Here is a 15017-nt window from a genome sequence, read left to right as displayed (position 1 = left end):
CATTGATGAAACACTAACACCACTCGAAGACACACCAAAAGAAGTGCCATCTGAAATTCTTGAAGAATTACCTGAAGAAGTCAAAGTCACGGAGGTGAAGACTAAAACAGGTGATGTGAAACGCGTCAAAACCATTAGGAAAGTAGTAAAGCGAAAGAAGGGTCCCGTCGTAGAAACCACCGAAGCGGTGACGGTAGAGAAAGACGACGAAGCTCCAGTGACGACCGTCACTGTAACAGAGGAGGTTGCTCCTACCGAAGAAGTCGTCGAATTCCCCGATGAAGAGAAGAAGCCCAAAGGTAAGCCTAAACACAAGAAACACACACCTACACAACACACCACTGACGAACACATTGATGAAACACTAACACCACTCAAAGACACACCACAAGAAGGTCCAATCGAAATTCTTAAAGAATTACCTGAAGAAGTCAAAGTCACGGAGGTGAAGACCGAAACAGGTGATATGAAACGCGTCAAAACCATTAGGAAAGTAGTAAAGCGAAAGACGGGTCCCGTCGTAGAAACCACCGAAGCGGTGACGGTAGAGAAAGACGACGAAGGTCCAGTGACAACCGTCACTGTTACAGAAGAGGTTGCTCCTACCGAAGAATTCATCGAATTCCCCGATGAAGAGAAGAAGCCCAAAGGTAAGCCTAAACACAAGAAACACACACCTACACAACACACCACTGACGAACACATTGATGAAACACTAACACCACTCGAAGACACACCACAAGAAGTGCCATCCGAAATTCTTGAAGAATTACCTGAAGAAGTCAAAGTCACGGAGGTGAAGACCAAAACAGGTGATGTGAAACGCGTCAAAACCATTAGGAAAGTAGTAAAGCGAAAGAAGGGTCCCGTCGTAGAAACCACCGAAGCGGTGACGGTAGAGAAAGACGACGAAGCTCCAGTGACGACCGTCACTGTAACAGAGGAGGTTGCTCCTACCGAAGAAGTCGTCGAATTCCCCGATGAAGAGAAGAAGCCCAAAGGTAAGCCTAAACACAAGAAACACACACCTACACAACACATTACCGACGAACACATTGATGAAACACTAACACCACTCGAAGACACACCACAAGAAGTGCCATCCGAAATTCTTGAAGAATTACCTGAAGAAGTCAAAGTCACGGAGGTGAATACCGAAACAGGTGATGTGAAACGCGTCAAAACGATTAGGAAAGTAGTAAAGCGAAAGAAGGGTCCCGTCGTAGAAACCACCGAAGCGGTGACAGTAGAGAAAGACGATGAAGCTCCAGTGACCACCATCACTGTTACAGAAGAGGTTGCCCCTACCGAAGAATTCGTCCAATTCCCCGATGAAGAGAAGAAGCCCAAAGGTAAGCCTAAACACAAGAAACACACACCTACACAACACACCACTGACGAACACATTGATGAAACACTAACACCACTCGACGACACACCACAAGAAGTGCCATCCGAAATTCTTGAAGAATTACCTGAAGAAGTCAAACTCACGGAGGTGAAGACCGATACAGGTGATGTGAAACGCGTCAAAACCATTAGGAAAGTAGTAAAGCGAAAGAAAGGTCCCGTCGTAGAAACTACCGAAGTGGTGACGGTAGAGAAAGACGACGAAGCTCCCGTGACGTCAGTCACTGTCACAGAAGAGGTTGCTCCTACCGAAGAATTCGTCGAATTCCCCGATGAAAAGAAGTCCAAAGGTAAGCCTAAACACAAAGAACACACACCTACACAACACACCACCGACGAACACATTGATGAGACATTAACACCACTCGAAGACACACCACAAGAAGTGCTTTCTGAAATTTTTGAAGAATTACCTGAAGAAGTCAAATTCACGGAGGTGAAGACCGATACAGGTGATGTGAAACGCGTCAAAACCATTAGGAAAGTAGTAAAGCGAAAGAAGGGCCCCGTCGTAGAAACCACCGAAGCGGTGACGGTAGAGAAAGGCGACGAAGTTCCCGTGACGACAATCACTGTTACAGAAGAGGTTGGTCCTACCGAAAAATTCGTCGATTTATCCGATGAAGATACGAAACACAAAGGTAAGCCTAAATACAAAAAACACACACCATCACAACACACCACAGACGAACACATTGATGAAACACTAACACCACTCGAAGACACACCACAAGAAGTGCCATCCGAAATTCTTGAAGAATTACCTGAAGAAGTCAAAGTCACGGAGGTGAAGACCAAAACAGGTGATGTGAAACGCGTCAAAACCATTAGGAAAGTAGTAAAGCGAAAGAAGGGTCCCGTCGTAGAAACCACCGAAGCGGTGACGGTAGAGAAAGACGACGAAGCTCCAGTGACGACCGTCACTGTAACAGAGGAGGTTGCTCCTACCGAAGAAGTCGTCGAATTCCCCGATGAAGAAAAGAAGCCCAAAGGTAAGCCTAAACACAAGAAACACACACCTACACAACACATTACCGACGAACACATTGATGAAACACTAACACCACTCGAAGACACACCACAAGAAGTGCCATCCGAAATTCTTGAAGAATTACCTGAAGAAGTCAAAGTCACGGAGGTGAATACCGAAACAGGTGATGTGAAACGCGTCAAAACGATTAGGAAAGTAGTAAAGCGAAAGAAGGGTCCCGTCGTAGAAACCACCGAAGCGGTGACAGTAGAGAAAGACGATGAAGCTCCAGTGACCACCATCACTGTTACAGAAGAGGTTGCCCCTACCGAAGAATTCGTCCAATTCCCCGATGAAGAGAAGAAGCCCAAAGGTAAGCCTAAACACAAGAAACACACACCTACACAACACACCACTGACGAACACATTGATGAAACACTAACACCCCTCGACGACACACCACAAGAAGTGCCATCCGAAATTCTTGAAGAATTTCCTGAAGAAGTCAAACTCACGGAGGTGAAGACCGATACAGGTGATGTGAAACGCGTCAAAACCATTAGGAAAGTAGTAAAGCGAAAGAAAGGTCCCGTCGTAGAAACTACCGAAGTGGTGACGGTAGAGAAAGACGACGAAGCTCCCGTGACGTCAGTCACTGTCACAGAAGAGGTTGCTCCTACCGAAGAATTCGTCGAATTCCCCGATGAAAAGAAGTCCAAAGGTAAGCCTAAACACAAAGAACACACACCTACACAACACACCACCGACGAACACATTGATGAGACATTAACACCACTCGAAGACACACCACAAGAAGTGCTTTCTGAAATTTTTGAAGAATTACCTGAAGAAGTCAAATTCACGGAGGTGAAGACCGATACAGGTGATGTGAAACGCGTCAAAACCATTAGGAAAGTAGTAAAGCGAAAGAAGGGCCCCGTCGTAGAAACCACCGAAGCGGTGACGGTAGAGAAAGGCGACGAAGTTCCCGTGACGACAATCACTGTTACAGAAGAGGTTGGTCCTACCGAAAAATTCGTCGATTTATCCGATGAAGAGACGAAACACAAAGGTAAGCCTAAATACAAAAAACACACACCATCACAACACACCACAGACGAACACATTGATGAAACACTAACACCACTCGAAGACACACCACAAGAAGTGCCATCCGAAATTCTTGAAGAATTACCTGAAGAAGTCAAAGTCACGGAGGTGAAGACTGAAACAGGTGGTGTAGAAACTACCGAAACGGTGGCGGTAGAGAAAGACGACGAATCTCCCGAGACAACAATCACTGTTACAGAAGAGGTTGCTTCTACCGAAGAATTCGTCGAATTCCCCGATGAAAAGAAGCCCAAAGGTAAGCCTAAACACAAAAAACACACACCTACACAACACACCACCGACGAACACATTGATGAAACACTAACACCACTCGAAGACACACCACAAGAAGTGCCATCCGAAATTCTTGAAGAGTTGCCTGAAGAAGTCAAAGTCACGGAGGTGAAGACTGAAACAGGTGGTGTAGAAACTACCGAAACGGTGGCGGTAGAGAAAGACGACGAATCTCCCGAGACGACAATCACTGTTACAGAAGAGGTTGCTTCTACCGAAGAATTCGTCGAATTCCCCGATGAAAAGAAGCCCAAAGGTAAGCCTAAACACAAAAAACACACACCTACACAACACACTACTGACGAACTCATTGATGAGACATTAACAACAATTGAAGACACACCACAAAAAGTGCCATCTGAAATTATTGAAGAATTACCTGAAGAAGTCAAAGTCACGGAGGTGAAGACTGAAACAGGTGGTGTAGAAACTACCGAAACGGTGGCGGTAGAGAAAGACGACGAATCTCCCGAGACAACAATCACTGTTACAGAAGAGGTTGCTTCTACCGAAGAATTCGTCGAATTCCCCGATGAAAAGAAGCCCAAAGGTAAGCCTAAACACAAAAAACACACACCTACACAACACACCACCGACGAACACATTGATGAAACACTAACACCACTCGAAGACACACCACAAGAAGTGCCATCCGAAATTCTTGAAGAGTTGCCTGAAGAAGTCAAAGTCACGGAGGTGAAGACTGAAACAGGTGGTGTAGAAACTACCGAAACGGTGGCGGTAGAGAAAGACGACGAATCTCCCGAGACGACAATCACTGTTACAGAAGAGGTTGCTTCTACCGAAGAATTCGTCGAATTCCCCGATGAAAAGAAGCCCAAAGGTAAGCCTAAACACAAAAAACACACACCTACACAACACACTACTGACGAACTCATTGATGAGACATTAACAACAATTGAAGACACACCACAAAAAGTGCCATCTGAAATTATTGAAGAATTACCTGAAGAAGTCAAATTCGGGGAGGTGAAAACCGATACAGGTGATGTGAAACGCGTCAAAACGATTAGGAAAGTAGTAAAGCGAAAGAAGGGTCCCGTCGTAGAAACCACCGAAGCGGTGACGGTAGAGAAAGACGACGAAGCTCCCGTGACAAGAGTCACAGTTACAGAAGAGGTTGCTCCTACCGAAGAATTCATCGCATTGCCCGATGAAAAGAAGCCCAAAGGTAAGCCTAAACACAAAAAACACACACCTACACAACACACTACTGACGAACTCATTGATGAGACATTAACAACAATTGAAGACACACCACAAGAAGTGCCATCCGAAATTCTTGAAGAATTACCTGAAGAAGTCAAAGTCACAGATGTGAAGACCGATACAGGTGATGTGAAACGCGTCAAAACCATTAGGAAAGTAGTAAAGCGAAAGAAGGGTCCCGTCGTAGAAACCACCGAGGCGGTGACGGTAGATAAAGAAGACGAAGCTCCCGTGACGACAGTTACGGTTACAGAAGAGGTTGCTTCTACAGAAATAATCATGGAAACTCCAGACGTATTCTTCGATGAAGAGGAGACGCCAAAAGGTAAGCTACACACACAAAAACACACGTACACAATACATAGTTGACGAACACATTTGTGTTACACTAACATCCTTCGAAGACATAAAAGATTTGTGATGCGGAAGAAGGACCTAGCTACAAGCGTCAATGAAACGATTACAGAAAGAGAAGACGACGTATCTGTGATGTAACAGCGTCACTTTCGGAAAATGTTACTCCCGTAGAAATATATATATATTTCTAGGTTTATATATAGATATTGTTGTTGTGTTGGTTGGTAATATATATATATTGGTTTACAATAAAAATAATATCCAAAAAGGTAAGTAAATGTTTTCAATTTAAAGTTAAGGTCTACACACTTTACTTTCACTCGAATAATTTCACTGATGATGTGCAACAAGGATTATGATTTGTTATGATTATAGGCAAATTAGAACATTAATTCTTTACGAACTTTAAGTCCGTGTTATAAAAAATAAATAGGCAAAACAAACCAGGTCAATAATTTTTTAATGTAATAAATTTAAGTTAAAGCTACATTGAAAAATTAAAGTAACAGGGAACGACGTGTGCGAAGCTGAAAAGGTAGGTGACCGTTTTGTATATTACTGTCTTTTAAAGAGCTTTGAGATAACACATTTATGGTCATGCGATGATCGGCAGCAAAAAGGGTAAGTAAGATATTAAACTTTAATATATAAAGAAAGTGTTGCCAATTTCAGACCCGAATATGGTGCTCAAAATGTATTGGATTTGGAAGCTGATTTCCTCGTTACAATATTATTTTTAAAAGTTACACTTTTTACTTACCTGTGTGCCAAATTGTGAAAACTCTTTGAATGTATATGCAATAGAAGGACCTGTAATAAGACCTATTATATGCTGTACTATTATTATCATATATTACTTTTTATTTACAGATGATTCGGTTGCTGTATCTGAAGGTGAATTTATTAAACCAGAAGAAATCTCGCAACCAATAGAAGTTCCAAAACCAAAAGACAAAAAGAAACTTAAGCCTACTCCGATCGAACGTGTTAGCTTAAAAATTGACGAAATTAAACAACCAGAGGTTCAACAATTAAATAAAATAAAATTCAAGAAGCCAACACTACGACCAAAAATAGAGTCTAAGAGTACATTACCAAAAATTCAACTTAAAAGTCCCATAAGATATGTAAAAGACTGGCCACCGACCGAAATTAAGCCAATTATAACATTTATAGGAAGTATAAAACAGAATGGTGAGGTATCAAGAAATGTAAAAGAAGCACGTAAAATTAAGAAGAAACCAGATAAGGAAGTTAATCTACCTGATGTCGACCTTACAGAGTTAGAAAATGCAGAAAAAATCGACAGCCCGCATAAAAAACGTAAGCCATCTGAAGGTAGTGTTGAGCAACAAATTTTGGAAACTGAAGAGGGGGACACGAAGCCAGAAATAAAATCTGAAGTAAAAACTCCAGAAGAGAAAAAGATACCAACAGATAAAACGACTGCAAAAATAGTAGACAAGACCAAAAAATCAAAACTAACTCCGATGAAAATAGTCAGGGAAGTTTTGAAAGTAGACAATCCGCAATTTGTACAAAATGTTGAAGGTCCTCAATTCACTAAACTAAAATTAAAAAAGACTACTGCTGTCACTCCTAAACCAGAAAGTTCTATAACTACTTTGCCTAAAATTCAACTAAAAAGCCGTATAAAGTACATAAATGATTGGCCTCCTTCTATATCTAAGACAATTATTACATACTTAGGTAGTATTCGGCAAAATGGAATCCTATCTAGGAATGTAAAAGAAGCGGCGAAAATCAAGAAACAAGTTATTGATGAACCACTTTTACCTGAACTTGAAAAAACTCAGTTAGAAAAGCCAATGTTCGATCATGACGACATCAAGGCCAGCGAAAAGTTGGAACCAGAAGAAAAAACTATTTTAAAAGAAATGAATATAATCGATGAGCCTGAACAGTACACAATAACACCAAGGCGACCAAGTGTTAAAAAAATTGATGAAATAGTAGATGAAGTAACCATTAAAAAGAAACTGAAACCTGTTCGAAAGTCCTCCGTAACTCTTCCTGAAATCACGGAGCCAGAAATAGTCACTTTTAGACCTAAGACAACTAAAACAAAAGAAGATGTCGAACAAGAATTTAATATTCATTTAGATTCTTATGCTGAAGAGGAAATATCAATGTCAAGTAAAGTTAAATTAAAACCATTACGACAACCAACATTTAACGAGGAAGCTAATGAAGTATCTATTAAATTTTATGAAGACCAAGAAATAGACACAGGACCAGATGTAGTGGAAATTATTGATAGTGACACAGAGAAAGATAATACATCTAATATTCTCATGCCCTTAAGAAAAATAACAAACGTCAAAGATATAAATGAGGACTCAATTGTTACAGTGTCAAAACCAAAAATGAAAGAAGAAGCATCTTTCGATGTTACCATAGAACTTAATGAAATTCCAAAATATGCAATTAATGACCAGGAAGAAATAAGTTTTGATATTAAGCCGCAATCCCACCAGTTCGTAGAAGAAGAACTGTCGCTTTCTAGTAATATCAGACTTAAACCTAAGAAAAAACCTGACATATTTGAAGCTTCTGATGAGACGATTATACGATTATCAAAAGAAGTCGAAGACGATAACCAAGCTGAGGAGGTAATCATTAGTGAAGCAGAATCGGATGATAATGTCGAAATGGTTATTAAAAGAAAACCTAAAAAGCCAGCATACAGTGTAAACGAATTAGAAGAACTTAGTGTCGAATTTAAACCTAAAAAAGCACACGAAGACATATTATATGAAGAAGAGAAACTAACCATTTTAACAAAAAAGAAACCCATAAAACCATCGCAAATTCAAGGTATACACTATAAAATGTGGATCATCGCTAAGATTTAGATATGCTTAATGCTGATTACGTGTATGAAATAATAAATGCTTTGAAATATAATTGCATTGTAATGTTTTATTTTTTGTTGCGACTAAATAGCTTAATATTTCAATAATACTTGAAGCAAAAGTAAATATTTACAGAAAATACTTCAAATTTTCAGAAGCAGGTGCCGCTATGAGTATTTCTAAAGAACAAGAATTTCCAGGTACGACAGATATTAAATATTACCTCAACCTATAAATACATCTCTTCTCATATTTTTATATAAATGTTATAAATTTTCTTAGTATTTATTATATTTAATTAATTATCACAAACGGGAAAATATATTAAAATTGTATAAAATTCTTTCAGATACACCTACTAATGTACGCAGCGGGGATACTGTTTTCGCAGTATACTCTTATGTGGCAGAAAATGATGACGCAATTAATCTTGTCGAGGGTGAAAGACTTTACATATTAGGTAAGTATACCGAAATACCAAAAGACAAAATGTTTGTATAATTTTATTAGATAATTTATCGAAAACATTGTATTTTTAACGGCATGTAGGGGCTTTTATGGGTATCTCTTTAAAATTTATGACATGCCATTTAAACATATTATTTGGCGTTGAATTCATCTCAATTGTGGGAGAGGCATAGAATTGAGGAATGTTATATCTGATTGTAAAATGGCACAAGTTTGATTATCACGGGCTGTACTGTCGCTGAACATATTCAGGGTTGTATTGTCGGGCAGGCCGGAAAAAGGAAAGAAATAAATTACAAAAAGTAGGCAATTTTGTATAATGGGGGATGCATTTTTTAAGTTTTCTACACTTGGATATTGAACGCGATCACTTTCATAAATAATAATAGTGTAGTAAAACATGTCACCATATTATATAAATGGAGATGTCCCCAATTTGAATATTTTTTATAACAATAATATTAAGTAAAACTGAATATTTTTTCAGAAACAACAAATCAAGATTGGTGGTTTGTACGAAAGCATCTTACAGAAGAAAAAGGCTGGGTTCCTGCTCAATATTTAATGGACGAAGCAAATTATACATTATACTTGCAAAAGAAGTTAAATGAAAAGATCGATAAGCTTCCTGTATTCGAAAGTAATAATGAGTTCCTTCTTTATATACATTAATCATTAGTAATTTTTTTGTTTCTTCGTTATGAAATGGCAGTCATTAATTTTTATGTTGCCGATATGGCATTATGTGTTTAAATTTAGTAATATCTAACAAATACAAAATTAGTCTTGTTTAAACGTCAAGAATGTGACCTATGAAATGATGTGAATAGAATACTTAAATAGAAACCAGAAAACTTAAATAGGTGCCTAAAAATAATAGACTAAAATAAAATAAAAAACACGTTTTACTCTTTTAAGGTTCCTGAAAAAATAGGATCGTTGACCTGCATATTTTTAATTGTTTCTACATCTACTGAAGGAAAATATATATATAATATACTGTATTAATATTTTATATACCTTATTAATCAACTTTATATGTCTGGCTATCTTTTTCAGAACCAGCTTCAGAAGAACAAGCTATAGCTCCTATATTTATTGAAAAGTTACGACCAAAACATGTGCCTGATGGATCAACAGTCCAATTTGAATGTCAAGTGGAAGGATATCCTAGACCACAAATTACATGGTTCAGACAAACGGCTATTATCAAACCTTCACAAGATTTTCAAATGTATTATGATGATGACAATGTCGCTACATTAGTCATAAGGGAAGTTTTTCCCGAAGATGCAGGGACATTTACTTGCGTTGCTAAAAATGCTTCAGGATTTGCCTCAAGCACAACTGAATTGACGGTCGAAGCGCCACTTTCTGACCACGGATCAGAAATGACAATTTTATCTCGAAAAAGCCTTTCAAGAGAATCTTCTTTGGCTGATATATTGGAAGGCATTCCTCCGACATTTTCTAAAAGGCCAAAAGCGCAATATGTAGAAGAAGGTTCACAGATTTTCTTGGAATGTAGACTCGTTGCAATTCCGGAACCAGATATTTCATGGTTCTTCAAAGGAGAAGAAATTATACCAGATAATAACATTTCTATCGCCACGGAATCTGACATGCATATGTACTGTAGTGTTCTTAAAATAACAAATGTAAAAAAATCCCAAGAGGGTACATATACAGTGTTGGCTATTAATAGGGAGGGAGAAGCGAGTCTACCTATAGTATTGAAGATAAAAACTGAACAAAAAGAGAAACCTCAAGTTATAGAACCTCTTAGAAATATGACAATAAGAGAAGGCGACAGCTTTGTTCTTACATGTCAAGTTGTAGGAAATCCAGAGCCTAAAATAAGTTGGTATAAAAATAATAAGCCTGTTGAACAACAGTCTCAGACGCCGGATGCTAATACGTATACTTTAACAATTATCAAACCTAAAAAGGAAAACGATGAAGGGATATATACGTTGAAAGCTGTAAATTCCGAAGGTTCTACAGAAACTAGCGCAGTAATTATAATTGAAGGTAATACTTATGCGTACACAAAAAACAAAAATATTTAAATTATTATACACATAACATTTAACCTACATAAATAGGTGGAAAATTTGTAGTAAAAATATGTCGCAGCGTTTAATAATAAAAAGAAATAAATTTATAAATATAATAAATTACATATTATACTTCCATGACTTAGGTTTTTAAAATGTTCTTAAACATCTTTATAATACTTAAACTTCAAGAGGTTAGGATACGTTCTCGAAAAACGTTTATAAAAAAACATTCAAGCTAGTTAATCAAAATTGTTTTATTTAGCTCATAATATAATCTTAAGTATCCAAGTACCAATGTTTTATATTTTGCAACAAGTAATTTTGACATTTTTTTTAAATTTAAAACATTTTATTTTTTATACTATACTGAAGATATACGTATAAGAAAAAAACATTTCTATATTTACCCAATAAATAATTATCTTACAGAGCCAACTGAAGAAAATGCAGAGCCACCGCTTTTCATTAATAGGTTCCAAGAAATAACTGTGAAAGAGAAAGGAACCATAAGGTTAGGAGCGAAAGTTACAGGGAACCCTGTACCATCTATTACTTGGTATCGAAATAATCAAATAATTACTCCTTCTAAGACGGTTACACAAAATTTCGATGGCGAAAATATAGAACTGATTATTACTAACGTTGATTCAGAGATTGATTCTGGAGATTATAAATGTGTGGCATCAAATAGTGCTGGTAAATCTTCACATGGTGCACGTGTCACTATTGATGTCGATAAAGTTGTATTTGTTAAACTATTAAATGAATCTTATGAAACAGAAGAAGGAAATACTGTAATTTTAGAATGTGTTACTTCACATACTGTATCGACGAAATGGTATCTGAATGATAAAGAATTGAGTGGTATGGATCATAGGGAGATTATACAGGAGTCTCGAACGCACAAATTGAGGATTAAAAAATGTAAATTATCAGACTCGGGTAATATTAAATGTGTAGTAAAAGATCAAGAAACAAAAACAACATTAGTTGTCCGCGAAACAATACCTGAATTTGTAAGAAAGTTACAAGATTTCGAAGTTAAAGAAAAAGACATCGCAATTTTAGAAGTAGAAATCAATTCAGAAACTGCTGATGTAATATGGGTAAAGGATGGTGAAGTTATCAAACCAAAAAAGAATAAATACGACGTTGAAAAACGTGGAAATATTCGTAAATTGTTCATAAGGAATACATCAGTTCACGATGAGGGCGAATATACATGCACATTACGTGACGATTCATGTACTGCAGAAGTAACTGTAGTAGAACTCCCTCCAGAAATAATAACACGTCTTAAGGATCAAAAGACAAGCAAAGGCAATAAAGCTACTTTTGAAATCGAGCTTACTAAAGGTGATGCCTTAGTTAGATGGTTTAAAGACGGAAACGAAATACAGTTCTCTAATCATATTCAACTAACAATAGATGGAAAAAAACAGAAGCTTAAAATTTATGATTGTAATATAAGTGACGCAGGACAGTACTCATGTGAGGTTGGAAGTGATAAATGTACTGCCCAGCTTATCGTAGAAGAACCATCAATTGATTTTACACTGCGATTACCAGAAGTAGTCGTAGTACCCGCAAACAACGATGCTCATTTAACTGTAGAAATACCTGATGAAAATCTTAACGTGACATGGTATAAAAGAAAAACTATAATTGAAGACTGTGAAAAGTTTACATTGATATCCGATAATACAAAGCGCACTTTAGTTATCCGGAAATGCACAGAAGATGACCAAACGGAATATTCATGTCAACTAATGGACGCAAGATGTTTTACAAAATTAAAAGTCGAAGGTAATTTCTTATTTAATTTTTTTTACATTAAGTACTTGATTTATATACCTATACTAACGATACGCGTAGGTATTATTTACAAACATTTAAACAGACGATATTATACTGCCGTCATAACAAAAAAAGACGTTTCTACGAAAATCTAATATTGGAGAAATTAAATGTTTTGCAATCCAAAAAGTAAATCAGTTGCTGTCCCTAACATTATAAAATATTTCATGTTATTTTGGTGTAAAAATGTGAGAATTGTTTTCAGCTTACTAACTTTGAAAATGGTTAAGATGAAATTAATATGATTAAATAAATAAATGCAATTTTCCTTTTCTCTGTAGAAAAAAAAATATTGAAAAATTAATCATACGAAATAGAAAAGACGCTTCTGGCTAGATACGCTTTTTCAACTTAGCAATTTTGAAAACGTTTTTTCTACCTAGTAATAATACGATAATTACCAAAAGAAAAAGCCTTTTCTACCATCATACCACCTTTTCAATTTAGTAATACCTGATTAAATGATGCGACAAAATCCGTCTAGTTTACAAATATGACTACTTTGCCTAAAATAAACTCATTAGATCATAATGTATTTAATTTGTTAAGATAAAATAAAACAGCAATGTACTCGTATGTAAGAAATAACATTTATTTATGAAAAAAGTTCTTAACAAAAATCCCAGTTTCTCTGGTAAAAACAAAAACATAATAATCCTCTAAGAAATATACATACTCATTCTTAAATAAGGCACGTTCCTTTCCTTTCCAAAAATCAGGAAGGAACTTTTACAAATGAATAGGAGCTTATCTAGTTCTATCAAAATAATTCGCTCATTGTAACATTTCTTTTAGAAATAATCAATCAAAATTTGTTCTTAAAACCATTAAAACTATAACTAAAACATGAATGAGATCAGAAAAAATAAATTAAAAAGATAATAATAATCAATAACTAACAATTAAGTAACACAATCATTACAATGAAATATTTTTAAGTTAACAACAACAAAGTACAGTTAGTAATAATGTAACGTTAAATATTATGAAGTAAAATAAAATATCTGTCTACTACAAATTCGAAAAAAACACTTAAATCTAAGAATTTGGTAGTCTAAATCACATTTAGTTTTAAATCAGTCTTCTTCATGACTTCGGGAGAGATCAACACTATCATTGTTAATGGGTAGATTATACCAAAATGGTTTTCTGTTGTCTGGCATCAAAGGAGTCAGTTTTTGTATGATCATCGTCTTACGTTCATATGTAATACCTCTGTATTTTGATTTCACTTTTGGTGGTGGTATCCCACTTTTAATATTTTTTAATCTTAAGAAATCTAGAGAATATTCGGATTCACTAGTGAAATCAGTCTTATATTGAATGATGTGGGTGCCTCTGTGAAATGTTACTTCACACATATCACTTAAGTAAGCTCGAGGTGTAGTGTTTTGTAGTTTGTACGACGAAGAACAGTCTTCGAATTGACAAAAATCATCCAAGTTCATTACTTTGACGTTAATGTTTGTCCTAGTGCTCGCAACTGTTTGATGAAAATCTTCGAAATCATAGAGATGTTTCTTCTTTTTCATAGCCAATTCCACCTGGTGGTGAAATTCGTCAGCGGACATAAAAGTATGGCCCACCTCTAAATATTTTAGTTTTATAGAATCAAAATTGACCTCTACTGAATTCACAAGATGAGTCAAATATGAATATAACGTCCAATTTTTGTTTTGTGACGCACAGTTATCTAACCAGATAACTATGTGTTTTAAATCTCTATTGGCATGTAAAAAAGCTTTGAAACAGCTCGCTATATCACTCATTTTACGACCTGATACCGCTTCGTGCCATATAGCAGCAAAGGTTTGACAAACTGGGTTTCTCTTTTTGTCACCTATAGGGACAAAACTCTCATTAAAAATTATAATTCTTGGACAAAACATGACAATTTTAAATTGTTCAATACGTGGAAGCATGATAACTTTTTCTAAATCAGCCGAAAAATATGCAGTTTCTGGGTTCATATTAGATGTATTTTGTTTATTGACGTCTTTTTTATACTCTTGCCTAGCTGTTACATACTTCTGATGGTGATGCTCATAACTGCGACAATCTTCACATTTCCTGTGTCTTAGCTCTTTATGATATGCATTGTGAAGAAAATATTTTTCACATATCTCACACTCTTCGTGTCCAAGTTTTGTAAAAGATATATTTAACTTCTTTACAACTTTCCTGTAGTACTCATAAGAAACCTGTTGGTTAGTACCTGGGTTATCTGTAGGTTGCTTTTCACAAAAATCTTGATACATTTTTGATACGGTTAGGTCAGATGGTAAATATTTTTTATTTGGTGCATGAATTCGCCGGTAATGAGATACGGAAGGGTTAAATGAATTGATATGTTCTATAATTTTGGTTTCATCTATCTTATTGATA

The 15017-nt window shown here is 36.3% G+C and overlaps 1 protein-coding gene and 1 long non-coding RNA gene across 13 annotated transcripts in view; one reads left to right on the top strand and one right to left on the bottom strand.

The window, feature by feature from the left end:
- The window catches only part of LOC140743398 (uncharacterized), an 82294-nt gene that overhangs the window by 54502 nt on the left and 12775 nt on the right, over positions 1-15017 (bottom strand). The gene's annotated exons all lie outside the window — the stretch shown is intronic.
- Positions 1-15017, top strand: part of Titin2 (titin-like protein) — a 77188-nt gene that overhangs the window by 52181 nt on the left and 9990 nt on the right. For all 12 annotated transcript variants that reach the window (XM_073074612.1, XM_073074611.1, XM_073074620.1 and 9 more), the window contains 6 exons: positions 6242-8209; positions 8403-8447; positions 8597-8707; positions 9203-9355; positions 9775-10746; positions 11205-12581. In XM_073074612.1, the coding sequence (XP_072930713.1) occupies positions 6242-8209; positions 8403-8447; positions 8597-8707; positions 9203-9355; positions 9775-10746; positions 11205-12581 (4626 nt within the window). The remainder of the gene's footprint in view (positions 1-6241; positions 8210-8402; positions 8448-8596; positions 8708-9202; positions 9356-9774; positions 10747-11204; positions 12582-15017) is intronic.

The sequence above is a fragment of the Epargyreus clarus genome, unplaced genomic scaffold (genome assembly GCF_041222505.1).
Source record: "Epargyreus clarus isolate Ecla_fem2 unplaced genomic scaffold, WU_Ecla_fem_2.2 ptg000007l, whole genome shotgun sequence".
In the NCBI taxonomy this organism is placed as follows: Eukaryota; Metazoa; Arthropoda; class Insecta; order Lepidoptera; family Hesperiidae; genus Epargyreus; species Epargyreus clarus.
The sequence above is the reverse complement of the archived record's forward strand: the minus strand, read 5'-3'. Positions and strand labels throughout refer to the sequence as shown.